This window comes from Sapajus apella, unplaced genomic scaffold (assembly GCF_009761245.1).
Source record: "Sapajus apella isolate SASKATOON/1434 unplaced genomic scaffold, GSC_monkey_1.0 scaffold135, whole genome shotgun sequence".
In the NCBI taxonomy this organism is placed as follows: domain Eukaryota; kingdom Metazoa; phylum Chordata; class Mammalia; order Primates; family Cebidae; genus Sapajus; species Sapajus apella.
This window is the reverse complement of record NW_022437075.1, coordinates 3,561,594-3,587,498: the sequence shown is the minus strand read 5'-3', so window position 1 is coordinate 3,587,498 and position 25,905 is coordinate 3,561,594. Positions and strand designations below refer to the sequence as shown.

General features: G+C 47.2%; 1 protein-coding gene across 5 annotated transcripts; it reads left to right on the top strand.

The window, feature by feature from the left end:
* On the top strand, positions 1-20,866 carry FCAR (Fc fragment of IgA receptor). 5 transcript variants are annotated; one of them, XM_032263142.1, is made up of 8 exons: positions 1-164; positions 853-888; positions 5,915-6,261; positions 7,815-8,102; positions 17,578-17,853; positions 18,085-18,132; positions 19,608-19,655; positions 20,387-20,865. In XM_032263142.1, the coding sequence occupies exons 1-8, from the start codon at positions 85-87 to the stop codon at positions 20,566-20,568; spliced, it is 1,305 nt and encodes a 434-aa protein (XP_032119033.1). In that variant the 5' UTR covers positions 1-84; the 3' UTR covers positions 20,569-20,865. The 5 variants fall into 5 exon arrangements, with proteins under 5 accessions (XP_032119033.1, XP_032119030.1, XP_032119032.1 ...); XM_032263138.1 differs by lacking the exons at positions 1-164; positions 853-888; positions 5,915-6,261; positions 7,815-8,102 and adding exons at positions 15,496-15,843; positions 15,921-15,956; positions 16,143-16,427 and having other exon boundaries at positions 20,387-20,866; XM_032263139.1 differs by lacking the exons at positions 17,578-17,853; positions 18,085-18,132; positions 19,608-19,655; positions 20,387-20,865 and adding an exon at positions 10,327-10,687 and having other exon boundaries at positions 6-164.
* The last annotated feature ends 5,039 nt before the right edge of the window (positions 20,867-25,905 follow it).

Genomic DNA, 25,905 nt, shown 5'->3' with positions numbered 1-25,905 from the left:
ACAGATGTAGAAATTCTCTGATGGAGGGCTCTGTCCTCATACTTCCTGAGAAGCTTGTACTTATGAGTGTCAGTCATCCTGCTAATGTGCATTAAAAGGAGGCCAGCGGGGCTGAGGCTGTGTCAGCATGATGGCCCCCAAAGAGACCACCCTCCTCTGTCTTGGTGAGTTTCAGAGTAAAGTGGTTTAGAGGGGAAGATGGGGGAATCCCAAAATAACCAGGGTGCCTCTTAACAGTATGACTAGGAGATTTTAATGGCTGCAAAGGAGAGTCTGATCTCCTTAGCAGAAGGGCAGCCTTTGCCAACATATCTATAACTTTGCCTCTGCCCAAGTCCGAGCTAGGTTGCGGGGCTCAGTTATTTTTGTTAAAGCTATGGTGTTTGTCTGGGATTCGTGATGGTTCCAGGGCTCCTATCAAGGAGAGACTTAGAGGCTGGAATCTAAAAGGAAAAAATAAAGAATAAGCCTCAAAACGGTGATCGTTGTAGAAGGAAAAAATATGATTGGACCCCATGTAGTTATATGGTTACTAGCATTTTGTTGAAGATTTTTGCATTTATGTTCAACAAAGACAATGTCCCAACGTTTTCTGTTGTTGTTGTGTCTCTGCCATGTTTTGTTATCAGGATGATGCTGGCCTCGTAAAATGAGCTGGGGAGGAGTTGCTCCACCTGGATTTTTTTTGAATAGTTTCAGTAGGAATAATACCAGCTCTTCTTTATATACCTGGTGGGATTCAGCTGTGAATCCATCTGGTGCGGGGCTTTCTCTGGTCTGTCATTACGGAGGGTGATTTGTTGTAAAGGTTGGAAACGGAAGCTTGATTTTCCATAAATCTCTCTCTTCCAGTGCTCTGTCTGGGCCAGAGGATTCAGGCACAGGAAGGTAAGTGTCCCGTGAATCTCTCCCAGCCCTTTAGACCCTCTTGGAAACTCTAGGATAAAGAAATTGAGGAATCTCTGAATTTCTCTGAAGCACAGAGAGATTCCTATTTTAGTCCCCATTCTAGTTGTTTCTGCTGTGCGTCCCTTGATTAGTTCCATTTCACTTCGTTATCTCCAGACCCTTCAGACTCATTCACGCTCAGGCCTGGATTTACAGTTAGTCCTTGCCTCTGTTCTACTGCCCGTGAGGGACCGTCACCTGCTGATTGCTCCCCACCGCAGGAGTGAGGAAGTCGGGGTCATTTGCCCAACTTCCTTCCTTACACTGATTCTATTTTGTTTTAGCAACCTACTTCCTCCTGTCTATTTACATCACTTCATTTAAAGGGAGTATGCTATAGTCTAACCCTACGGAACATTCTAGTATTCTACAGTCCTACTGCAGCACTAAGCATGAAGCAGTCTTAGAGGACTACTGAGGATTCTGCCACCCCAACTTCTACTGCCTTAGCCTCCTAGTGGGTGTGAGCCCCATGTCCATCCGTGTCTTCTCTCTTCCAACTCCTTCCAAAGACTATACCCTGAATTCTTTGTGTGTTAAACTATATTCATTCTTCCTATCCGTGAGCATGGAATGTTTTTCCATGTGTTTGTGTCATCTCTGATTTCTTTGACAGGGTTTTTGTAGTTCTCCTTGCGGGGATATTTCAGCTCCCCAGTTAGCTGTCTTTCTAGGCATTTTATTCTTTTTGTGGTAATTGTGAATGAATTCTGTTCTTGATTTGGCACTCAGCTTAGATGTTTTTGGTGTACAGAAATGCTGCTGATTTTTGTATATTGATTTTCTGTCCTGGAACTTTGCCAAAGTTGTTTATCAGATTAAGAAGTATGACTGGGCACAATGGCTGACGCCTGTAATCCCAGCACTTTGGGAGGCTGAGGTGGGCGGATCACCTGAGGTTAAGAGTTCAAGACCAGCCTGGCCAACATGGTGAAACCCCGTCTCTACTAAAAACACAAAAAATTAGCTGGGCGTGGTGGTGCATGCTGTAATCCCAGCTACTCCAGAAGCTGAGACAGGAGAATTGCTTGAACCCTAGAGACAGAGGTTGCAGTGAGTCAAAATTGAGTGACAGAACAAGACTCTGTCTCAAAAAAAAAAGAAGTGTTTGGGCAGAGACTGGTTTTCTAGATACAGAATCACATCATCTGCAAACAAGGATAGTTTTACTTCCTTTCTTCCTATTTGGATGCCTTTTATTTATCTCTCTTGCCTGATTGCTTTGGCCAGGACTTCCAGTGCTATGTTGAATAGAAGTGATGGGAGAGGGCATCCATGTCTTGTGCCAGTTTTCATGGGGAAAGCTTCCAGCTTTGCCCATTCAATATGATGTTGGCTGTGAGTTTGTCAGATCATTCTTATTATTTTGAAATATGTTTCTTCAATGCCTAGTTTGTCTAGGTTTTTTAACATAAAGGGATGTTGAATTTCATCAAAAGCCTTATTGAGACGATTATGTGGGGTTTCTTTTTTTGTTCTGTTGATGTGATGAATCACATTTAAGATTTGTGTACATTGAATCACCTTGTATCCCAGAAATAAACCCTACTTGATGGTGGTGGATTCGCTTTCTGATGTGCAGCTGGATTGTTTGCTAGTATTTTCTTGCGGATTTTTGCATTTGTGTTCAACAAGGATATTGTCCTGAAGTTTTCTAGTTTTGATATGTCTCTGCCACATTTTTGCATCAGGGTGATGCTGGCCTCACAGAATGAGTTGTTGAGGCCTCCCTCCTCCTGAGTTTGGAACAGTTTCAGTAGGAGGAGCACCAGCTTTTCTTTATATGTCTAATGGGATTCAGCTGTGAGTCTGTCTGGTACTGGGCTTTATCTGCTCTGCAGGATTTCTATTACTGATTCAGTTTTGGAGCTCATTATTAGTCTGTTTATGGCATGATCTTGACTCACTGCAACCTCCACCTCCCAGGTTCAAGCAATTCCCCTGCCTCAGCCTCCCAAGTAGCTAGGATTACAGGTGTGCACCATCAAGCCCAGGTAATGTGGTTTTGTTTTGTTTTGTATTTTTATTAGAGATGGAGTTTCATCATGTTGGCCAGGCTGGTGTCAAACTCCTGACCTCAGGTGATCCACCCACCTCAGCCTCCCAAAGTGCTGGGATTATAGGCATGAGCCACCACGCTGATCTCTTGCTTCTCTATCCAATTTGCCACTCTCTGCATTTTAATTAGGACACTTAGGCCATTTGCATTCTAGGTTAGTATCTGTATGTGCGGATTTTCTCCTGACGTGTTGTTAGCTGGTTATTACGCAGACTTGTTGTGTGGTTGTTTCACAGTGTCCCTGGTTTGCATACGTAAGTGTGTTTTTGTAGTGGCTGGTGATGGTCTTTTCTTTCCATATTTAGAGCTCCTCTTAGGACCTCTCGTAAGGCAGGCCTGGTGGTAATAAATGCCCTCAGTATTTGCTTGTCTGAAAAGGATCTTATTTCTCCATCACTTATGAAACTTGCTTTGGCTGGAAATGGGATTCTTGGTGGGTAATTCTTTTTTTTTTTTTTTCGAGACAGAGTCTTGCTCTGTCGCCCAGGCTGGAGTGCTGTGGCGTGATCTGAGCTCACTGCAACCTCCACCTCCCAGGTTCAAGTAATTCTCCTGCCTCAGCCTCCCAAGTAGCTGGGATTACAGGCACACGCCACTACACCAGGCTAATTTTTGTATTCTTGGTAGAGACAGGGTTTCACCATGTTGGCCAGGCTGGTCTCAAACTCCTGACCTCGTGATCCGCCTGCCTCAGCCTCCCAAAGTGCTGGATGACAGGCATGAGCCACCACCCCTGGCCTAAAGCACTCAGAGTCTTTGCTCCTTCCCCAGTCTGAAGGCAGCAAGAGCAGCACCACTGCAGTGGGCGCAGCAGAGGGACTTTCAGTTGTCTCTGGAAGCTCCGCCATAGAGAAATGCAGACCCACTGCGACTGGGAAAGCTCCGCCAGAAGGTGGGGCTGCTGTGCTGCTGGCTCAGGCCGCGGCTTGCTGAAGAGCAGCGGGTGGAGGGCTCTCAGGGAGGGGAGACTGAGCTCCTGCCTGTATGGTGGCTGTGGTGTGCTGGAAGCAGGAATGAAGCCCCCAGGCTCTTTGTTTATCCCAGCAGGGACAGAACCCTGGCCATGGCAGTGGCAGAGGGGTCGTCAGTTGCCTCTGGGAGCCACTCCCCAGAGCTACTCCCCAGAGAAACACAGAGCCACGACCGGGGAGTATGCCGAGGGTCAGGCGGCCGCTCTGCAGTCCCGAGCTGGGGGCCCTGCCTGGTAAAGTGGGGGTGGGGGCTCACAGGGAAGACGGACTGGACTCCTCTCTGTATGGTGGCTGTGGCATGCTGGAGGTGAGGTGCCAGCCTAGCGACCAGGCCCCCACACATGAAAAAGAATCGACACAGCCGGGCACGGCAGCTCACGCCTATAATCCCAGCACTTCAAGAGGCCGAGGAGGATGGATCACAAGGTCAGGAGTTCAAGACCAGCATGGCCAACATGGTGAAACCCCATCTCCCCTAAAAATACAAAAATTAGCCGGGCATGGTTGCAGGTGCCTGTAATCCCAGCTACTCAAGAGGCTGAGGCAGGAGAATCGCTTGAACATGGGAGGTGGAGGTTGCAGTGAGCCGAGATCACGCCACTGCACTCCAGCCTGCCAGACTAGAGTGAGACTGAGTCAGAAAAAGAAAAATTGACACAAGAACTCTGGGAACTCAAAAAGCCAGTTTGTCCCTACTGTGGATTCCTTGGATTGTTTCAAATTTCTCCTCAATTTCAATGAGCTCCCCAGACATCCAGATTCTGAATTCCACGTCCCTCAATTTCGTCATCTCAATCTAGCTGAGAACCAGATTTCCAGGGGGCTATTAAGTTGCCAGCATTCTTGTGTTGATTCTGTGTGTGTGTGTGTGTGTGTGTCTGTGTGTGTGAGTCTCACTCTGTCACCCAGGCTGGAGTGCCGTGGCACAATCTCGGCTCAGTACTGCAGCCTTCACCTCCTGGGTGCAAGCGCTTCTCCTGTCTCAGCCTCCCAAGCAGCTGGGATTACAGGCGTGTGCCACCACACCCAGAAAAGTTTTGTATTTTTAATAGAGACCGGGTTTTGCCATGTTGATCAGGCTGGACTGGAGCTCCCGATCTCAGGTGATCTGCCCACCTCAGCCTCCCAAAGTGCTGGGATTACAGACGTGAGTCACCACTCCCGGGCTTCGTGTTGATTCTTTCTCATGTGCGAGGGCTGCCATTCCTTTAACTGTGATGTCAGTTGAGTACAGTGACTTGTCTTCATTTCTGGGTGTTTTCAGCTGCTGGGACTCTGCACAGAATCTTTATTTGTGGCTGGATTTTTTTCCTTCATTTTCACAGGCGCTGTATAATGAAGTATTTCAGTGCTGTATTTTGAGGTGTGATCCAGTAGGTGGCACTCAGGAGCGCTGGCCAGCATGTAGAATCTTAGCCACAAGACTCTTTCATGTGTTTGTTCTGTATTTTGACACGGGATCTTGCTCTGTCGCTCAGGCTAGAGGGCAGCGGCACAATCTCGGCTCACTGCAGCCTCCACCTATTGGGCTAATTGGTCCTCCTGCCTCAGCCTCCTGAGTAGCTGGGACTACCAGCACACACCACCACACCCAGAAAATTTTGGGGTTTTTCTTTTTTTTTTTTGGTAGAGCTGGCATTTCACCATGTTTACCAGGCTGATGGCAATCCTTCTTCTAGTATTTGTCAGTGTGCCAGCATTCAGATGTGGGATCTCCAGAGTTTTAAATGCTGCTGCACCGCTGCCATCATTCAAATCATCCAGCGAGGATTCGTCAGGCTGGTCTTGAACTCCTGACCTTGGGATCCACCCTCCTCGGCCTCCCAAAGTGCTGGGATTACAGGCACGAGCCACTGCACCTGGCCTATTTAAAATTTTTTAAAAATAAAGCATTATAGGTTCTTCACACGCTAATTTATTTTTAATTCCCCCACAGAGAAGGAAAGGAATGGCTTCCCCACGGCGGGCCACCTGAGTCTGGGCTTTATTTTCTTCCAGGGGACTTTCCCATGCCTCTCATATTTGCCAGATCAAGTCCTGTGGTTCCCCGGCATGGATCTGCGAAAATCCAGTGCCAGAGCAGTCCTGAATCTTTCCTGACCCAGCTGGTGATCCAAAAAAACTCCACGTACAAGGAGGTAGACAGGAAACTGGGGTTTTTGAACGAGAGTGAGTTCATCGTTGACCACATGGACACAAACACGGCAGGGCGCTATCACTGCCGATACAGGAGAGGCTTCACCTGGTCACATTACAGTAACGCCCTGGAGCTGGTGGTGACAGGTAAGGAACATCCAGGTCCACGGTCCTGGTGTGGTTTTTTTTTTTTCTTATTTTTAACAGAGTTTATTTTTTTAGAAGTTTTAGATTTAAAAAAAAAAAAAGAGAGAGAGAGAAAATCAAGATGGTTGCTTCAGAGAGTTCTCAGATATCTGGCACCCTATTTCCCCCAGAGTTAGCATCTTACATTACTATGGTACATTTCCTTCTTTTTTTATTATTATTATGCTTTAAGTTCTGGGGTACATGTGCAGAACATGCAGGTTTGTTACCTACGTATACATTTGTCATGGTGGTTTGCGGCACCCATCAACCCATCATCTACGTTAGGTATTTCTCCTAATGCTATCCCTCCCCAGCCCCCCAGCCCCCAATGGGCCCCAGTGTGTGATGTTCCCCTCCCTGTGTCCATGTGTTCTCATTGTTCAACTCCCACTTATAAGTGAGAACATGCGGTGTTTGCTTTTCTGTTTAGCATGGCACATTTACATTAATGAACATCGATACATTCTCAGATAAAGTCTATAGCTTACTTAGATTTTCTTAGTTTTTACCTGATACTCTTTCTCTGTTCCAGAATCTCATTCAAGATTTCACATTGCAGCCGGGCGCGGTGGCTCACGCCTGTAATCCCAGTACTTAGGGAGGCCAAGGTGGGCGGATCACGAGGTCAGGATGCGAGACCACCCTGGCCAACATGGTGAAACCCCATCTCTACTAAAAATACAAAAATTAGCCAGGCATGGGGGTGTGCACCTGTAGTCCCAGCTACTCAGGAGGCTGAGACAGAATTGCTTGAACTGGGAGGTGGAGGTTGCAGTGAGCCAAGATCGTGCCACTCCACCCCAGCCTGGGTGACAGAGAGAGACTCTGTCTGAAAAAAAAAAGATTACACATTGCATTCAGATGTCACGTATATTTAGGTTTCTCTTGGCTGTCACAGCTTCTCAGACGATCCTGGTTTTCCACGACCTTGTCAGTTTTGAGAGTAGTGGTCCGTTAGTTTCAAGGGTACTTCCATTATTGGAAATTGCCTGATGTTTTGCTCATGGCTAGACTGGCTTATGGGTTATTGCAAGGAAGGTTTATACTGTACATGTGAATATGGCTATTGATGTTGGGTGACAGAGTGAGACCCTCTCTAAAAAAAAAATAAAAAGTATTTCTTTTTAAAAATAGATAAATTTTTTAAAAGAAAAAAGAGGCTGGGCATGGTGGCACAAACCTGTAATCCCAACACTTTGGGAGGCTGAGACAGGTGGATCACTTGAGGTCAAGAGTTCCAGACCAGCCTGGCCAACATGGTGAAACCCTGTCTCCACTAAAAATACAAAAGCTACCTGGGTGTGGTGGCAGATGCCTGTGATCCCAGCTACTCAGGAGGCTGAGACAGGAGACTGGCTTGAACCCAGGAGGCAGAGGTTACAGTGAGCCAAGATCGCGCCACTGCGTTGCAGCCTCAGTGACAAAGCAAGGCTCCATCTCAGAAAATAATAATAAATAAAAAGAATAAAGGAGGAACGTTCTTGCTGATATCTCACTCTTTTCTCTCTTAGGCTTGTATGACAAACCCTTCCTCTCTGCAGATCGGGGTCGTGTGGTGAGGCCGGGAGAGAATATTTCCTTCACGTGTACCTCGGCACACCTCCCATTTGATAGATTTTCGCTGGCCAAGGAGGGAGAACTTTCTCTGCCACAGCACCAAAGTGGGGAACACCCGGCCAACTTCTCTCTGGGTCCTCTGGACGTCAATGTCTCAGGGAGCTACAGGTGCTATGGTTGGTACAGCAGCAGCCCCTACGTGTGGTCCGCCCCCAGTAATGCCCTGGAGCTTGTGGTCACAGGTAGGTACCAGCCAGCCCCATGTCCGGGTTGGCTGTCAGGGCTATGTCACTGGGCAGGGATCTGAAGAGGTGCACTCAGGGTAAAGTGAAGAGAAGCAGAGACTCGCTCACCCCAGGACAGTGGAGAGAGGAGGGCTTCCCCGGCTCTATGCTTGACTTTCACTTTCTCGCTAGAGTTCTCCAGTCTGTGCTCCTTGAACACATGTGGTCTATTGAGAAAAGAAGGGCTAACCTTTTTTTCTTTTGAAATAGAGTCTCACCTCATGGCCGAGGCTGGAGTGCGGGGGCACAATCTCGGCTCACTGCAACCTCTGCCTCCTGCGTTCAAGGGATTCTCCTGCCTCAGCCTCCCGAGTAGCTGGGATTACAGGTGTCTGCCTCCACGCCTGGCTAATTTTTTAGTACTTTTAGTGAAGACAGGGTTTCACCATGTTGGCCAGACAAGTGTTAAACTCCTGACCTCAGGTGATCCGCCCACCTCAGCCTCCCAAAGTGCTGGGATTACAAGTATGAGTCACTACTACTGGGCAAAAAGGGCTAACTTTTATTTTATTTTATTTTCTGATATGGAGTCTCGCTCTGTCACTCAGGCTGGAGTGCAGTGGCGCAATCTCGGCCCACTGCAACCTCCGCCTCCCGGGTTCAAGCAATTTTCCTGCCTGAGTACCTGGGACCATAGAGATGGGGTTTCACCATGTTGGCCAGGCTGGTCTTGAACTCCTGACCTCGTGACCCACCCGCCTCGGCCTCCCAAAGTGCTGGGATTACAGGCATGAGCCACGGCGCCCGGCCAAGAAGGGCTGACTTTTAGAGTCACGTGTTTGTGGGCTGCTGAGACAGGAGACACCAGGCTCAACCTTGACTAGCACACCTCTTCTTTCCAGTTGCAGCTGGAAATCCTTGAACTCACCAACGGTACTAGAATTCACCGTGAGGATCAAGTGGGGACTGGGGGCTCATAGGAAAGGCTTTTAAAACCCCTATCATGAGCCCCATTTCTATTTTATTTATTTACGTATTGATTTATTTTGAGTCAGAATCTCGCTCTCTCACTCGGGCTGGAGTGCGGTGGCTCAATCTCTGGTCACCCTGCAACCTCCGCCTCCCGGGTTGAAGCAATTCTCATGACTCAGCCTCCGGACTAACTGAGACCACAGTCATGCACCACCACGCCCGGCTAATTTTTGTACTTTTAGTAGAGATGGGGTTTTGCCATGTTGCCCAGGCTAGTCTCGAACTTGTAACCTGACTTCAAGTGATCCTCCCGCCTCGACCTTCCAAAGTGCTGGGATTGCAGGCGTGAGCCACCTCACCTGGCCTGTAATTTCAGAGCAAGACATCCTTGAGAGGAACACAGCCGCATGCAGTTCACATAACAAATGAAGAAAGGAGGAAAAAAGATTCAGGAAAAGCAATGTCTAGCAAAAAAAAAAAAATCACACATTAGTGGAGGTAAATTTTACCTAAGTTTATCTGAAATTTTCCCCTCTCTAGTTTCCACGTACCAACAGTGTAATATCATTTGTATGAGAGGAACACAAACTGTTCTCCAGGGTGAGGACAGAGGAGAGAATTCAGGTTTCTGAATGTATGGTGGTATTATAGAGATATGATCTGACATTCAGTGAAATCACCAAGTGAGGACAGAAGGAAAAGAAAACACGACCTGCCTGGCCAGGTGCGGCGGCTCACACCTGTCATCCCAGCACATTGGGAGGCTGAGGCGGGCGGATCACAAGGTCAGGAGTTCAAGACCAGCCTGACCAACATGGTGAAACTCTGTCTCTACTAAAAATACAAAAAATTAGCTGGGCCTGGTGGCGCACGCCTGTAATCCCAGCTACTCGGGAGGCTGAGGCAGGAGAATCGCTTGAACCTGGGAGGCAGATATTGCGGTGAGTCGAGATCACATCACTGCACTCTAGCGTGGGTGACAGAGCAAGACTCTGTCTCAAAAAAGAAAAGAAAAAGAAAACACGACCTGCCCATGATCACCTCCTTCCCAGTTTATGGGACTTCCTTGGAAACCAAAGTTCCTTGCCCATGGACACAGTCTTGGTGACTGATCCGCGCAGTGCTTGTGAAATGTGAGCTCATTGAGAAGTCTGAGGGAGTCACATTTTGGCAAACGAATAGGGAAATGAGCTCCCATGGCAGGGCTCTGGGGTTGGGATGGAATGGAACACAGCCGCCAACCATTCATCTCCTTTGATTATGTCTCTAGACTCCGTGAGCCAAGATTACACGGTGCAGAACCTGATCCGCATGGCCGTGGCAGGACTGGTCCTCGTGGCTCTCTTGGCCATACTGGCTGAAAATTGGCACAGCCCTAGGGCGTTAGGCAAGGAAGCCTCGGCTGACGTGGCTGAACTGAGCTGGAGCAAACAGAAATGTCAGACAGAATTGACCTTTGGACAAACACCACATGTCTGCAAGTGAACACCTGGATGTGAAGGAGAGACGACTCGTGACTTGTGGAGTCCTACGAAGCACCTGAAGGACACGGGGAGAAGAGCGCATTAACAAGCGTGAATCCTTTTTTTTTTTTTTCTTTTTTTGAGACGGAGTTTTGCTCTTGTTACCCAGGCTGGAGTGCAATGGCGCGATCTCGGCTCACCGCAACCTCCACCTCCTGGGTTCAGGCAATTCTCCTGCCTCAGCCTCCTGAGTAGCTGGGATTACAGGCACGCGCCACCATGCCCACCTAATTTTTTGTATTTTTAGTACAGACGGGGTTTCACCATGTTGACCAGATGGTCTCGATCTCTTGACCTCGCAATCCACCCGCCTCGGCCTCCCAAAGTGCTGAGATGACAGGCGTGAGCCACCGTGTCCTGTCAGATTCATTTTCAAACCAATCAAATGGTATTTTCTTGTGTAGACCTGACACTATTTGCACCCTACCCTTCTGAACATCCGTTATGGTTTTCCATCTTTATCTGTCTTCTGATTTTTTGTATCCTGTTTAATATATATTGTCCTTCTTTTTATATTGTTTAAATGTGTTTTCCCTAAATATAAATAGCTGGTGACCGTGCCAAACATATTCACTAACCCCCCTCCTTGATTTTTTGTTATCCAGATGAGGAGCTCCCTATGTTGCCCAAGCTGGTCTTGAACTCCTGGTCTCAAGCAATCCTCCTACCTCAGCCTTCTGTTGTGTTCATCTACAAATTGATGAGGGTGAAAGTCATAATCCTACAGGGGGGATTATCCTATTTATTTCACAAACCCTATTTCTTTCTTTCTTTTTTTTTTTTCTTTTTTTTTTTTTTTGTTGATGGAGTTTCACTCTTGTTGCCCAGGCTGGAATGCAATGGCGTGATCTTGACTCACCACAACCTCCACCTCCCAGGTTCCAGCAATTCTGCCTCAGCCTCCCGAGTAGCTGGGATTACAGGCATGAGACCCACCATGCCCAGCTAATTTTGTATTTTTAGTGGAGACGGGGTTTCCCCATGTTGGTCAGGCTGGTCCCGACCTCAGGATCTGCCCGCCTCGGCCTCACAAAGTGCTGGGATTACAGGCGTAAGCCACTGCGCCTGGCCCACAAACCCTGTTTCTAAGGGATTTTCATACAAGGAACAGAGGCATGTGTTTCATGTCAACCCACTAATTTATTTTTTCACTTAGTTTTCTTAAAAATTGGAGGTCTATATTATTTAATCGTTATAGAGTTTAAGGTTTTCTGCCGTGTCCCCAGGGGCAGGCGAGCTCTGAAATGAATCTGACAACGTGGATAACTCATCTTATCTTCAGACTGGAGTTCGTCATCCATTGGAATTCTCATGTCATGAAGCTGGGCATCAACATAAACAGCAAATTATATTAGCAACTTAAAAACAATAAAGCATCCGTCTCAAACTCAGAAGCCATTTTTGTGTTATATAGTGTGATGCTGGCTGTTATAAAAATAAATAAATAAGCTTCAAATAGCTTTGGCTTCAAATGAAGACTAAGAAGTTCCGGGACTGAGTTCTGCCCTCTTATCTCACCGTCCATGTGTCTCCCTTTCACTGTCATCACTCCCACTGGTAGGGTCGCATTATAGGCAAGTAATTCTCCTCCTCAGCCTCCCGAATAGCTGGGATTACAGGTGCCTGCCACCACGCCCAGCTAATTTTTTGTATTTTTAGTAAAGACGGGGTTTCACCATGTTGGTCAGGCTGGTCTCAAATTCCTGACCTCTGGTGATCTGCCTGCCTGGGCCTTCCAAAGTGTTGGGAATACAGGCTTGAGCCACCACACCCAGGCTCCCAGTCAGAGTGTTTTATTGGGAGAGTAGAGTGCCTCCTTTTTTCACAGACCTGCAGGTATGTTAACAGGACTTCTTCTCTAACGGCAGGACTGTTTTTTTCTGTTTTGAAATGGGGGCCTCACTCAGTTACCCAGGTTGGAGTGCAGTGGTATAATCATAGCTCACTGCAGCCTTGATCTCTTGGGAGGAAGTGAACTTCCCACCTCAGCCTCTCAAGTAGCTGTAAACATAGGCACATGCCACCATGTCTGGCTATTTTTTTATTATTATTATTAGTTTTGTAGAGAAGAAGGAATCTCACTTTGTGGCTTACACTCCTACCTACAATAACTTAGAAGACAGAAAATGTATCTAATGAACTTGTTATCTGGTAATATGATTTCTAAACAGATTGTTGAAGGGGTCAAATGACTTTTCTAAGCTGCCTATAAAAGAGAAAGATGGTCAGGTGCAGTGGCTCATGACTTTAATGCCACCACTTTGGGAGGCTGAGGCGGGTGAATAACAAGGTCAGGGGTTCAAGAACAGCCTGCCCAACATGGTCAAACCCTGTCTCTACAAAAATACAAAATACAAAAAATTAGCTGGGTATGGTGGTGGGTGCCTGTAATCCCAGCCACTTGGGAGGCTAAGGCAGGAGAATTCCTTGAATTTGGTAAGCAGAGGTTGCAATGAGCCAAGATAGTGCCACTGCACTCCAGCCTGGGTGACAAGAGCGAAACTCTATCTCAAAAAAAAAATAAATAAGCTAAAGGGGAAAAAAATTATGTTAGCAAACATAATTTTCAGAGACTATAAAGGGGATGGTCAGTGAAGGTTTTCTGGTTAGAAAAATAAAATTGTTCCTCCTTCCCAATATTTATAGCTACTAGAATGTTCTCAGAGTGAAATGAAACCTAAACTGAAGAGGAGAAAAATCAATGGTGTAACTCAGTGTTTCTCTGCTGGCCAATTTTACTTTTCAGAAGACATTTGGAGACGTCTGGAGATGTTTTCTGTTGTCATAACTGGGAAGGGATGCTTCTGGCATCTAGTGGGTAGAGGCCAGGGGTGCTGCTAAACATTCTGCAATGCACAGGACAGCTTTCCACAGCAAAGAATCATCTAGCCCAAATGTTAATAGCGCCCCAGAAGAGAAGGTCTGAAGTCACTGTGACTCTTTATTAAGCCATTGGAAAGATTCAAGATGGTGTCAAGTAAACCCTCTCAGCTAGACTTAAGGTCATATAAATATCATATGGTCACAGTCCTACAGCAGTCTTAAATGCCCAAAAGGTGCACAGTCCTGTCTTGCAAAGAATCGGGGGTATATTTTTTTCCAGTAGAGAATAATCTGATACACAGGAAACCCACAAAGTTTTAAGGGAGTAGTCATATAGGCAAAATGGCCACTATGTTGGGGTAAATGGGTCTAAAGACACGTACGTTGCAAAAGTCTTTTTTATTTCCCCAGCTTTCTTTTCTTTTCTTTTTCTTTCCTTTCCAATAAGCCTTTTGCACTCCTAAGTCCTCAGCTTTGAAAAGACAGGAATCAGGCTGAGACATACACTTATTAGTCAATATGGGTCATCTCTCATAGAAAAGGAAAGATTTCTCATGAGTTACATCTGAGAGTCTTAACAGCAGAACCAAAGATAGTTGAGAGCAATGAGATGGGAAGCCAATCCCAAAGGGAGAAACCAGGCCCTAATCAGAGCCCCCTCTCTCCCTGCAGAGTTAGGAGCCTGGTGATATGTACCCAGCTTGGTTTCATTATTTGGATGAGCAGTGATTGTTACATGTTCCTCATTCTACTCTCTTTTTGTGTTTCAGTGTTTCTCATTCTACACTTTTTTTTAATTTACAGATTAGAATAAAACAAAATACAGAAAACCACAGTACAAAAAAAAAACCAGATAACTTAAAATGTCTTAAGGTAAATTATCTGGCTATCATCATTCTAGTCTAGAAATAGAACTTTTCCTGAAGCCAAAAGCCCTTTTGTGTCTCTCATTCCAATCACAGTCCAGCCTCATTCTAAACATATGCTGACACTTTCCATAATTACTTCCTTGGATATTTCAAGACTATCCCTCAAGGGTCCATCCCTAGACATTATAATGTAGATTTTCCTATTTTTAACAATGTATCTTTTATGTCTCCTTTAATCTATAATATTCCCCTATATCCCTTTCATTTCCAAAAATAAAAAAGAGAGAGAAAATGTTAGAATGAATTTTATCGTGTTGGGTTGAAGTAAGAGACATCAGCATGAACCCATGGCTGTGTCTGTATGATGCAGATAGGTAATAGGTAGAAGACAGATAGATAGACAGATGAAGATAATTGGTAGATACAGATGTGTGTGTACAAATTAGCATGCATACTTATATTTTCTTTTCTTTTTTTTTTTTTTTTTTTGAGACAGATTCTCACTCTGTTGCCCAGGCTGGAGTGCAATGGCACAGTCTCATCTCACTGCAACCTTTGCCTCCTGGATTTAAGTGATTCTCCTGCCTCAGCCTCCGGAGTAGCTGGGATTACAGGCACATGCCGCCATGCCTGGCTAATTTTTGTACCTTTTAGTAGAGACAGGATTTCTCCATGTTGCTTGGGCTGGTCTTGAAATCCCAACCTCAAGTGATCTACCCACCTTGGCCTCCCAAATCACTGGGATTACAGGTGTGAGCCTCTGTGCCCGGCCTTAGAGTTTTATTTTTTTTTAAGAGACATGACAATTAAATAAATTGCACAATCTTGGATTAAATCCTAAACCAAATACATGTCACTGCTAAAACAAGTGGTAAAATTTGAATAAAGTCGATAGCTTAGACAATAGTGTCCTATCAATGATATTTCTTGACTTTGAACTTCAATAACATAACAAAATGTCCTTGGATTTAGAACTACAACTTGAAGTGATTCGAGGTTAGGGCATCAGCCCTGGGCATGACTTCCACATCGCAGAATTGAGAAGTTAACCCAGGGGAAAAAAAAAAAGAGAAAAGAGGCTGGGCTCAGTGGCTCACGCCTGTAATCTCAGCACTTTGGGAGGCCAAGGCGGGTGGATCACTTGAGGTCAGGAGTTCGAAACCAGCCTGTCCAACATGGTGAAACCCCATCTCTAAAAAAGAAAAAAAGAAGAAGAAAAGAAAAGAAAAGAAAAAGGGGGCGGGGCAGAGAAATTTTAAAAAAAAAAAAAAAAAAGAGAGAGAGAAGTTGACCCAGAAATGCATTTCGGGCTGAGCAGAAAGTTTTCAGAGAAGCTGGCTAGACCACAGCTGTGTCATAGAGACCATTGCTTTTCCGTAGGCTCACGGTCAGAGGTGGAGGGGAATTGTGAACATTCTTATGAAAAAAGTCAACGTGAAAGCCACGTGGTGATGAGGGTTGGCCTCATCCACCACTTCCTCTGCATCTCCCTGGCACGCTGGGCTCGGTCACCACCCACTGCCAGCAGAATCAGAGCGATGCCTTCCGCACTCCCTGCCCTGCTCTGCCTCGGTGAGTTCTTGCCTGGATGGGGAATGGAATGAGGGTGTGCCTGGGAAGCAACGGGTCTCATTATTCCCATCTTGCAGGGCTGTGTCTGAGCCAGAGGATCAGCACCCAGCAGCGTGAGTCCTTCCTTCAAAGTTCGGGGTCGCTCTGACGGGTTCAGGCCAAGCACCCTCCACCCAAACACAGCTGAGGAGAGGGGGCAGGGTGCGGGCTTCCCAGCAGTGCTTAGGGCCAGCAGCTGGGTGGAGCCTAGGGTGGGGAGGTAGGCTCAGCTGGGACTCCAGCGTCTGATTCCCTTCCAGAGACTCTCCCAAAACCCTCCATCTGGGCCAAGCCCAGTTTCATGGTTCCAAAGGAAAAGCCGGCGACCATCTGTTGCCAGGGAAATTATGGGGCTATTGAATACCAGCTGCATTTTGAAGGACGTCTTTCTGCCGTGGAGAGACCAAAACCTCCTGAGCGCATTAACAAAGTCAAGTTTCACATCCCGGCCATGACATCCCGCACGGCAGGGCGGTACAGCTGCTTCTATCGGGTTGGGGAGCTCTGGTCAGAGCCCAGCGACTCACTGGATCTGGTGGTAACAGGTAAGTGTCCCCCTCCCTAAATGGAGAGTCAGTTCAGTCTACAGCCGGGATGGGGCCTCATCTATTAACTCTTCCAACCCCCACTCAGACGCTGCTTCTCTCGGAAGGAGGTTGGGTGGACGGGTGTACTCATCACATCCCTGCCTACAAGGGCTTGTCTGCAGACAGCGTCTCTATGTCCTAGGAGCAGATGTGTCCTCGGTTAAGTTCTCCAAGAAACAGATTCTGAGATAGATATTTGTGTGCAGGAGTATGACTGACAGATGTCCTCAACAACATCACCTGTGGGCCAGGGGCAGTGGCTTACTTTGCTTTCCTCACCCATCACAGGTGGTGGGTTTTTTTAAAAATATTTTAGGTTTTTTTTTTTTTTTTTTTTTTCGAACAGTCTTGCTCGGTTCCCCAGGCTGGAGTGCAGTGGTGCAATCTCAGCTCACTGCAACCTCTACCTCCTGGATTCAAGCAATTATCCTGCCTTGGTCTCCCAAGTAGCTGGGACTACAGACACCTGCCACCACGCCTGGCTAATTTTTGCATTTTTAGTAGGGATGGGATTTCACCTTGTCCTGACCCAGGATGTCAAGGCTTCAGGGAACCGAGATGGTGCCATGGCGCTCCAGCCTGAGCAACAGAGCAAGACCCTGCATCATTATTTTTTTCATTTTTCTTTTTTTGTTTTTATATCAAGTGACACAGTATTAGGTATACACCCTGCATCATTTTTAAAAAATGGTTTAGGCTGGGTGTGGTGGCTCACACCTGTAATCCCAACACTTTGGGAGGCCAAGGCAGGCAGATCATAACCTCAAGAGATCAAGACCAGCCTGCTCAAGATGGTCTATACTAAAAATACAAAATTTAGTTAGGCGTGGTGGCAGGCACCTGTAGTCCCACCCACTGGGGAGGCTGAGGCAGGAGAAACACTTGAACCTGGGAGGCGGAGGTTGCATTGAGCTAAGATCACGCCACGGCACTCCAGCCTGAGCGACAGAGTGAGACTCCATCTCTCAAACAGATAAATAAATTTAAAAATGGCTTAGATGGTAAATCTTCTGCTGTGTGTATTTGACCAAAATAATAATAATTTTTCTAAAATAGCTGGCTTCTCGTCACTGAGTTTCTGGTGCGGGGGCCCCGCCTTCTCTTGTAGGAATGTATGACACACCCACCCTCTCGGTTCATCCTGGACCAGAAGTGATCTTGGGAGAGAAGGTGACCTTCTATTGCCATCTGGGGACTGCAACAAGCACCTTCTTTCTGCTCAAGGAGGGAAGATCCAGCGTACGGCGCGGATACGGGAAGGTCCAGGCAGAATTCCCCATGGGCTCTGTGACCACATCCCACAGAGGGACCTACCGGTGTTTTGGCTCCTATAACAACCATGCATGGTCTTTCCCCAGTGAGCCAGTGAAGCTTCTGATCACAGGTGAGGAGAGCCCCGATTCCCACACCTCCCGCTGCCATGTCCTACCTGGAGCCCTAAGGGATCTCCAGATCGTGATGGGGAGGGTATCAAAGGGACATTGGCTTCCTGGGGGCCCAGTTGGTGGTGTGAGGAAGATCACCAGAAACAGGAAGGAAGAGGGTGCAGAGAAAGAAATGGTTAGACCAGGGGAAACCCAAAAGCCTTACTTATGTTCTTTATCTCCTTTTCCAGGTGACACTGAGAACACCAGCCTTGCACCTACAGACCCCACCTCTCCTGGTGAGTAACTGGTCCTTCTAAGCTCAGAGGAGGGATCAGAGCCTCCCCATGACACTAAAAATGAGGCATTCATTCAAAATATTCATCAAGGCCGAGCACGGTGGCTCACACCTGTAATCCCAGCATGGTGGGAGGCCGAGATGGGTGTATCACTTGAGGTTAGGAGTTGGAGACCAGCCTGGCCAACACGGTGAAACCCTGTCTCTACTAAAAATACAAAAATTAGCCAGGTGTGGTAAGGGCACCTGTAATCCCAGCTACTCTGGAGGCTGAGGCAGGAGAATTGCTTAAACCAGGGAGGCAGAGGTTGCAGGAGCCAAAATCATACTACCTCACTCCAGCCTAGGTGACAGAGCAAGACTCCATCACTATATGTGTGTGTGTGTGTGTGTGTGTGTGTGTATACATATATATATATTTATCAAGTGCACGGTATACACAGTGAACTACACTGTAACAGTCAGCCAGGCAAATATCTTGGCTTCATGGCATTTAGATTCTAGCAGGAGACAGACCATGGGTCGATGTCAGGACAGCCCACAGGAGGAAATGAGGCTATGGAAGGAGAAAGACAAAGAGGAACAGACTTACAATGTTTGGGAGGGCAGGTAGCACTATTAAATGGGTTGTCCAGATTGGCCTCACAGAGAAGACATCTGAGCAAACGCCCTCAGACTTGAGCTTGTCCTGTGGCTCTCAGGAGAAAGGAGGGTCGGAGAGAGGAAATGGCCTCTGCCTCTGCCCTGAGGCAGGAAGATGACCAGGGTGACAAAAGAACAGCTGTGAGTCCTGGAGGGTTGGAAATGACGTCTGGAAGATGACAGGGGGGATGGGATGGGGCTGGGCCTGCGTGGTTAGGACGCTGAAAAAAATAGTGAGACTTTGAATTTGACTAAGTGTGAGGAGAAGGGAGTGATGACGACTTAATGAGGAAAATGAGGCTTAAGTAGAAGGCATGGGCTGGGCATGGTGGCTCACACCTGTAATCCCAGCACCTTGGAAGGTAGAGGCGGGCACATCACTTGAGGTCAGGAGTTCGAGACCAGCCTGACCAACACAGGGAAACCCCTGTCTCTACTAAAAATACAAAAATTAGCTGGGCATGGTGGTACACGCCTGTAATGACAGCTACTCAGGGCTGAAGCAGGAGAATCACTTGAACTCGGGAGGCTGAGATTGTGCCACTGCACGCCAGCCGGGGCGACAAGAGCGAAACTGTGTCTCAAAAAAAAAAAAACAGAAACGTAGAAGACGTGACTGTTGCAAAGACACACGCTCATGAGTGCTAGAATGGAATTCCTCCTCAGGCTTGTCCATCTGCGGACCCTTCCACTTTATCTGCTGGATGAAGCTCTGGGACCTGCAGGGCGGGGTGGGACCTTGCAGAACGTCATTGGGTATACCCAAGGGAAGGAGCACTGGGGTGGAGGAGGCCAACACCACCCCCTTTTCTTTACTTCCCTTATTAATGGCAGACTCTGGGGACACCTACCTTTTAACCACAGACATGGGACTCCAGAAAGGTAAGCAGATACCTGGGGCCAAAGGCTGTAAAGGAAGGAGCTGGGCGTAGAGTCATGAGCTGGGAAGGAGATGGTGATCAGTGGAACAAGAGGGTGTCCTTGGCCAGGTATGGTAGCCCACACCTGTAATCCCAGCACACTGGGAGGCCAGGGCAGGTGGATCATCTGAGGTCAGGAGTTTGGGACCAGCCTGGCCAACATGGGGAAACTCTGTCTCTAGTAAAAATACAAAAATTGGCTGGGCACAGTGGTTCAAGCCTGTAATCCCAGCGCTTTGGGAGGCTAAGTCGGGCACATCATGAGGTCAAGAGATCGAGACCATCCTGGCCAACATAGTGAAACCCTGTTTCTACTAAAAATAAAAAATTTAGACGGGTACGGCGGCACGTCCCTGTAGTTCCAGCTACTTGGGAGGCTGAGGCAGAAGAATCGCTTGAACCGAGGAGGCAGAGGTTGCAGTGAGCTGAGATCAAGCCACTGCACTCTAGCCTGGGCAACAGAGCGAGACTCCATCTCAAAAAAAACTAAAATTAACCAGGTGTGGTGGTGCTCAACTGAAGGCCCAGCTACTTGGGAGCCTGAAGCGGGAGGCGGAGTTTGCAGTGAGCCGAAGATCACAGTGTTGCACCCCAGCCTGGGCAACAAGATCAAGGCTCTGCCTCAAAAAAGAAAAAAAACCAGAGGGTGTCCTTACGTCCCTGTCAGCAATCACCCTGTTCTCCTGCCCACAGAGCTTGCCCTCTGGGACCACACTGCCCAGAATCTCCTTCGGGCGGGCCTGGCCTTCCTGGTCCTGGTGGCTCTGGTGTGGCTCCTGGTTGAAGACTGGCTCAGCAGGAAGAGGACCAGAGAGCCAGCCAGCAGAGCTTCCACCAGGCATTGCAGGAGAAGCTTGAACACCAAGACTCTCTGAAGAGCAACCAAGAGGTGCAGCAGCTGCGGGTGGAACTGAAAGCTGGTGTTGAGCCTGTGCTGAACCCACAGAGGAGGGAGTCACTGCAGGGAACAAGGGACAATGCCATTCCATTTGTCGGAGCACCCCAGATGACACAGGAGGTGGGAGAAACAAGCTAAATTGCTTCGTTATTTCTTTCCCGAGACGGAGTTGGGCTCTGTCGCCCAGGCTGGAGTGCAGTGGCGTGATCTCAGCTCACTGAAACCTCCGCCTCCCAGGTTCAAGCGATTCTCCTGCCTCAGCCTTCTGAATAGCTGGGATTACATGTACGCACCACCACACCCAGCTAATTTTTTGTGTTTTTACTAGAGATGGGGTTTCACTGCATTAGCCAAGATGCTCTCGATCTCCTGACCACATGATCAGCCTTGGCCTCCCAAAGTGCTGGGATTACAGGCATGAGCCACTGCCCCTGGCCACTAAATTTCTTTTGTAGACAAATCCCATGGTCTCTTCTAGGCTCTAAGTATGTTTCTGCAACTTACTGCAAACCATACTTTAACAGCTCTAGTCTTTTCTGAAAAGATCTCTCTTTCTTTAGTTGAATTTTCATGGAAATATTTTCTTCCTACTCTGGTCTTTATTTCTTCCCTTTCTCTGCGGGAAGCCATTCAAAATAGTTAATAACCAGCCAGGCACCGTGGCTCATGCCTATAATCCCAGCACTTTGGGAGGCTGAGGCAGGGGGATCACGAGGTCAAGAGATCAAGACTATCCGGGTCAACATGGTGAAACCCCATCTCTACTAAAAATACAAAAATTAGCCAGGCATGATGTCAAGCACCTGTAATCCCAGCTACTCGGGAGGCTGAGGCAGGAGAATCACTTGAACTGGGGAGGCGGAGGTTGCAGTGAGCCGAGATCGTGCCACTGCACTCCAGCCTGGCAACAGAGCAAGCTTCCTTCCCCCTCCACCAAAAAAAGTTAATAACTAATATAGAATAGGTCTGAATCAAATGGTTCAGGAGGCCTTGTGGCCACAGCCAGTCATAGAGAAGCAGCTTTATAAGTGAATCCTGCTGGGCGCGGTGACTCACACCTGTAATCCTAGCACTTTGGGAGGCCAAGGCAGGTGGATCACCTGAGGTTAGGAGTTCAAGACCAGCCTGGCCAACATGGTGAAACCCTGTCTCTACTAAAAATACAAAAATTCAGCCCGACAGCACTGTGGTTGGAAAATGCAGCCTTGATTCCATGTGACTGTGTGGCAGGCTAAATATTGGTACTTCTCATGAACTAGAGAGTGAAGGGTTTTGTGACAAGTATCTCCCATCTCTGTTACAAGTGCCTCCTATGTGCCAGGCTCTGGTGAAAGCATTACCCACAAAACAAACATTGCCCCTGCCGTGATACGATCGGTTATCCAGGACTGCAGACCTCAAATAAATGAATCAATAGACGGGGAATCAGTCTTCCGTTGCTGTTGTTTTTTCTTCTTTTTCTTTTTTAGGCTGAGGTGCAGTGGTGTGATCACAGCTTACTGTAGCGTCGACCCCCTGGGCTCAAGTGATCCTCCCACCTTGGCCTCCTGAGTAGCTGGGACTACAGCACATGACACCACACCTAGCTATTTTTTAAATTATTGTTTGTAGAAATAAGGTCTCACTATGTTGCCCAGGGTAGACTCAAGCTCCTGGGCTTAAGCAATTCTCCCGCCTTGGGCTCCCAAAGTGCTGGGATTATAGGTATGAGCCAGCATGCCGGACGATATTTTTAGGTTTGGTTTTGTTTTGCTGTGTTTTGTTTTGAATTTTGTTTTGTTTTGTTTTTGAGATTCTCTTTTGAGTTTTGCTCTGTTGCCCAGGCTGGAGTGCAGTGGCACGATCTCTGCTCACTGCAGCCTCCGCCTCCCAAGTTCAAGTGATTCTCCTGTCTCAACCTCCTAAGTAGCTGGGATTACAGGCATGCGCCACCACACCTGGCTAATTTTGTATTTTTAGTACAGATGGGGTTTCTCCACGTTGGTCAGGCTGGTCTTGAAGTCGACCTCAGGTGATCTGCTCACCTTGGCCTCCCAAAGTGCTGGGATTATAGTCGCCATGCCCAGCCTTTTTTAGTTTTTGTGGGTACACAGTAAGTGTATATATTTATGAGGTACATGGAATACTTGGAGGCATGCAATGCCTAATAATCACGTTAGGGTACACGGGGTATCTGCCACCTCAAGTATGTACCCTTTGTGTTACAAATAATGCAATTATAATCTTAGTTATTCTAAAATGTTCAATTAAATTGTTTTTTACTGTAATCACTCAGTTGTGCTAGCAAATACTAGGGCTTATTCGTGCTTTCTATTTCTTGTGCCCATTAATCATCCCCTCTGCCCCCACCACCCTTCCCAGCCTCCAGTAACCATCATTCTACTTTCATCTCCATGAGTTCAGTTGTGTTCATTTTTAGCTCCCACAAATAAGTGAGAACAAATGAAGTTTGTCTTTTTTTTTGAGATGGATGCTCTCACTCTGTTGCCCCCAAGCTGGAGTGCAATGGCACAATCTCAACTCACCACAACCTCCGCCTCCCGAGCTCAAGTGATTCTCCTGCCTCAGCCTCCCCAGTAGCGGAGATTATAGGCATGTGCCAGCACACCAGGCTAATTTTTGTATTTTTAGTAGAGACAAGGTTTCACTATGTCAACCAGGCTGATCTCGAACTCCTGACCTCTGGTGATCCACCCACCTCGGCCTCCCAAAGTGCTGGAGTTGTGAGATTACAGGCATGAGCCATCGCCCCTGGCCTGAAGTGTGTCTTTCTGTGCCTGGCTTATTTCACTTAACATAATGAGCTCCAGTTCCAGCCATGCTGTTGCACATGACAGGCTTGTGACAGACGAAATCCAGAATGCTACTAGAACCTCTTCCTGTGCAAGATGCTGTTTAATAGGGACCTTGAGGGACGTGTGGATGTAGGGAAGCGGAGCGTGGTGGCAGAGACTGAGACACAAGATGGGAGTGAAATGCACTCGGCGTAACCAGAGCTTTGAATGGGAGGGAAAGGTGGCTCTGCGTCACACTGTTGCCATCTCACCCATGCACCGCAATGTAGCAGTCGCTCTTGCCAGGTGTCACCTGGAGTTCTTTGTATCGCATCTAAAATGGTCAAGGAGTGGCACACAAGGGTGAGGTTGGAGTGAAAGTTTAATACGCAAAGTAAGAAAGCTCTCTGCAGCAGAGAGGGAATTCTGAGCAGACTGCCAGGTTGTTTTGTTTTGTTTCCTGAGACAGAGTCTTGTTCTGCTGTCACCAGGCTGGAGTGCAGTGGTGCAATCTCAGCTCACTGCAACCTCCGCCTTCCAGGTTCAAGCGATTCTCCTGCCTCAGCCTCCTGAGTAGCTGGGATTACAGGCATGCGCCACCACGCCCAGCTAATTTTTGTATTTTTAGTAGAGACGGGGTCTCACCATGTTGGCCAGGATGGTCTCGATCTCTTGACCTTGTGATTCACCTACCTCGACCTCCCAAAGTACTGGGATTACAGGTGTGAGCCACCGTGCCCGGCCCAGATTGCTGTTTTTATAGTTGAATCCAAAAGCTTTTATAAGAAACTGCTCTCAGGCTGGGCATGGTGGCTCACACCTGTAATTCCAGCATTTTGGGAGGCTGAGTCGGGTGGATCACTAGGTCAGGAGATCGAGACCATCCTGGCTAACACGGTGAAACCCCGTCTCTACTAAAAATACAAAAAATTCACCGGGTGTGGTTGCCGGCACCTGCTAGCTACTCTTGAGGCTCAGGCAAATCGCACCACTGCACTCCAGCCTGGGCAACACAGGCAGACTCCGTCTCAAAAAAAAAAAAAACTGCTCTCATCTCAGTAGCTGTTTTTCTTCTCTATAAAATTGCAAAAACTCCCTCTATCTGTTAAGCTGTGGGTATTTCTCTAGGCAAGCACAAAGCACTCCTTCTCTTGTATGTGTAACTGTGGGTCTGTTTTAGGTAAGCCCCCCTCCTCCCTGAGCAAGTTCCCACGGATCCCGCCACGTCATGCCTGAAAAGGGGAGGGAACTTTTTCCTGGGTGCTCGGTAATCACACAAAGAACAGAGGGCTTCTGTGCTTTGCTGGCTCCTTATCTGTCCGAGCTTATCAGCAGGGGTGCTGCAGCTGTGATTTGTCAGCCAGGCTGCTTCCCCAACATCAGCCTGAACATTTACCTGATTGATTTTTCCTTTTCTCCTCCCTCAGTGCTGGGGAAGTGCAGGAGACAGACAAATCACAGCCACGAAAGCCACGTTAATAATAAATGCACATTTTACCCTTAGCTCTCATTAAGCACTTTGATCATGGGTGTGATGTGATGCTTTCTGCATTGTGTAAAGACTCTTCTGATTGCAAAGAGGAGACGGGAACATAAAGGAAAAAAAGAAAAATCAGGGAAAAACACAGACAGGAGTTCAGAATGGAAAGCAATAGGGTTGACAGTGGGAAGATGAGGGTTGCTGGACCATGACTGGAAACCCAGAAGGAGGTCCAGCTACATACAAGTGATGGGTCCTTGGTCTTGAGATTTGGTAGCAGAATATATTTGCCATCTTCACTCCTTTTTTTTTTTTTTGAGACAGGGTCTCACTCTGTTGCCCAGGCTGGGGTGCAGTGGTGTGATCTCGGCTCACTGCAACCTCTGCCTTCTGAGTTCAAGCGATTCCCCTGCCTCAGCCTCCAGTGTAACTGGGATTACAGGCATGCACCACCACACCAGGCTAATTTTTATATTTTTAGTGGAGATAGGGTTTCGCCATGTTGGCCATGCTGGTTTTGAACTCCTGACCTCAGGTGATCCACGTACCTCGGCCTTTCAAAGTGCTGAGATTACAGGTATGAGCCAACACACCCAGCCTCCATCTTCACTTTTCAAGATTTATGCTGGGTCCTTTAGACTTCAAGATTAACTTTAGAATGACAGCATCAATTTCCGTAAAAACCTTCTGGGTTTCACAAGAGATTGTGTTGAAGGTAAAGATCAATTTAGGGAGAATCACCATCTCCTCAGTCTTTCAATCCATGGAAGTTTTTGAATCCTAAATCTGATATGTTTCAACATTTAATTTTACTGATCTCTAATTTATCTAAGTGGTATCTTCTAGTCCTCTATGTAGAAAATGTACATATCTTTTGATAGGTTTATTCCTAGTTGTATGGTTTTTATTTTGTAAATGGTAAATCGTTCTTTAAATAATTTCATTGCTATTGTTTTTTGCTGGCAATGTAAAAATAAAATTGGCTTTTGTATATTGAATTTGTATTCTGTGGTCTTGCAGTCTTTACTTCTTAACAGTTTTAGACTATTTTAGATGTTTT

What these genes read in the sequence shown, in the direction of transcription:
- FCAR (XM_032263142.1), top strand. Translation starts at nt 85, where the DNA reads ATGTGCATTAAAAGGAGGCCAGCGGGGCTGAGGCTGTGTCAGCATGAT. An exon ending in CCTGGAGCTGGTGGTGACAG is followed by an intron (nt 6,262 to 7,814) that starts GTAAGGAACATC and finishes TTTCTCTCTTAG; the next exon opens with GCTTGTATGACAAACCCTTC. An exon ending in TACAGACCCCACCTCTCCTG is followed by an intron (nt 18,133 to 19,607) that starts GTGAGTAACTGG and finishes TATTAATGGCAG; the next exon opens with ACTCTGGGGACACCTACCTT.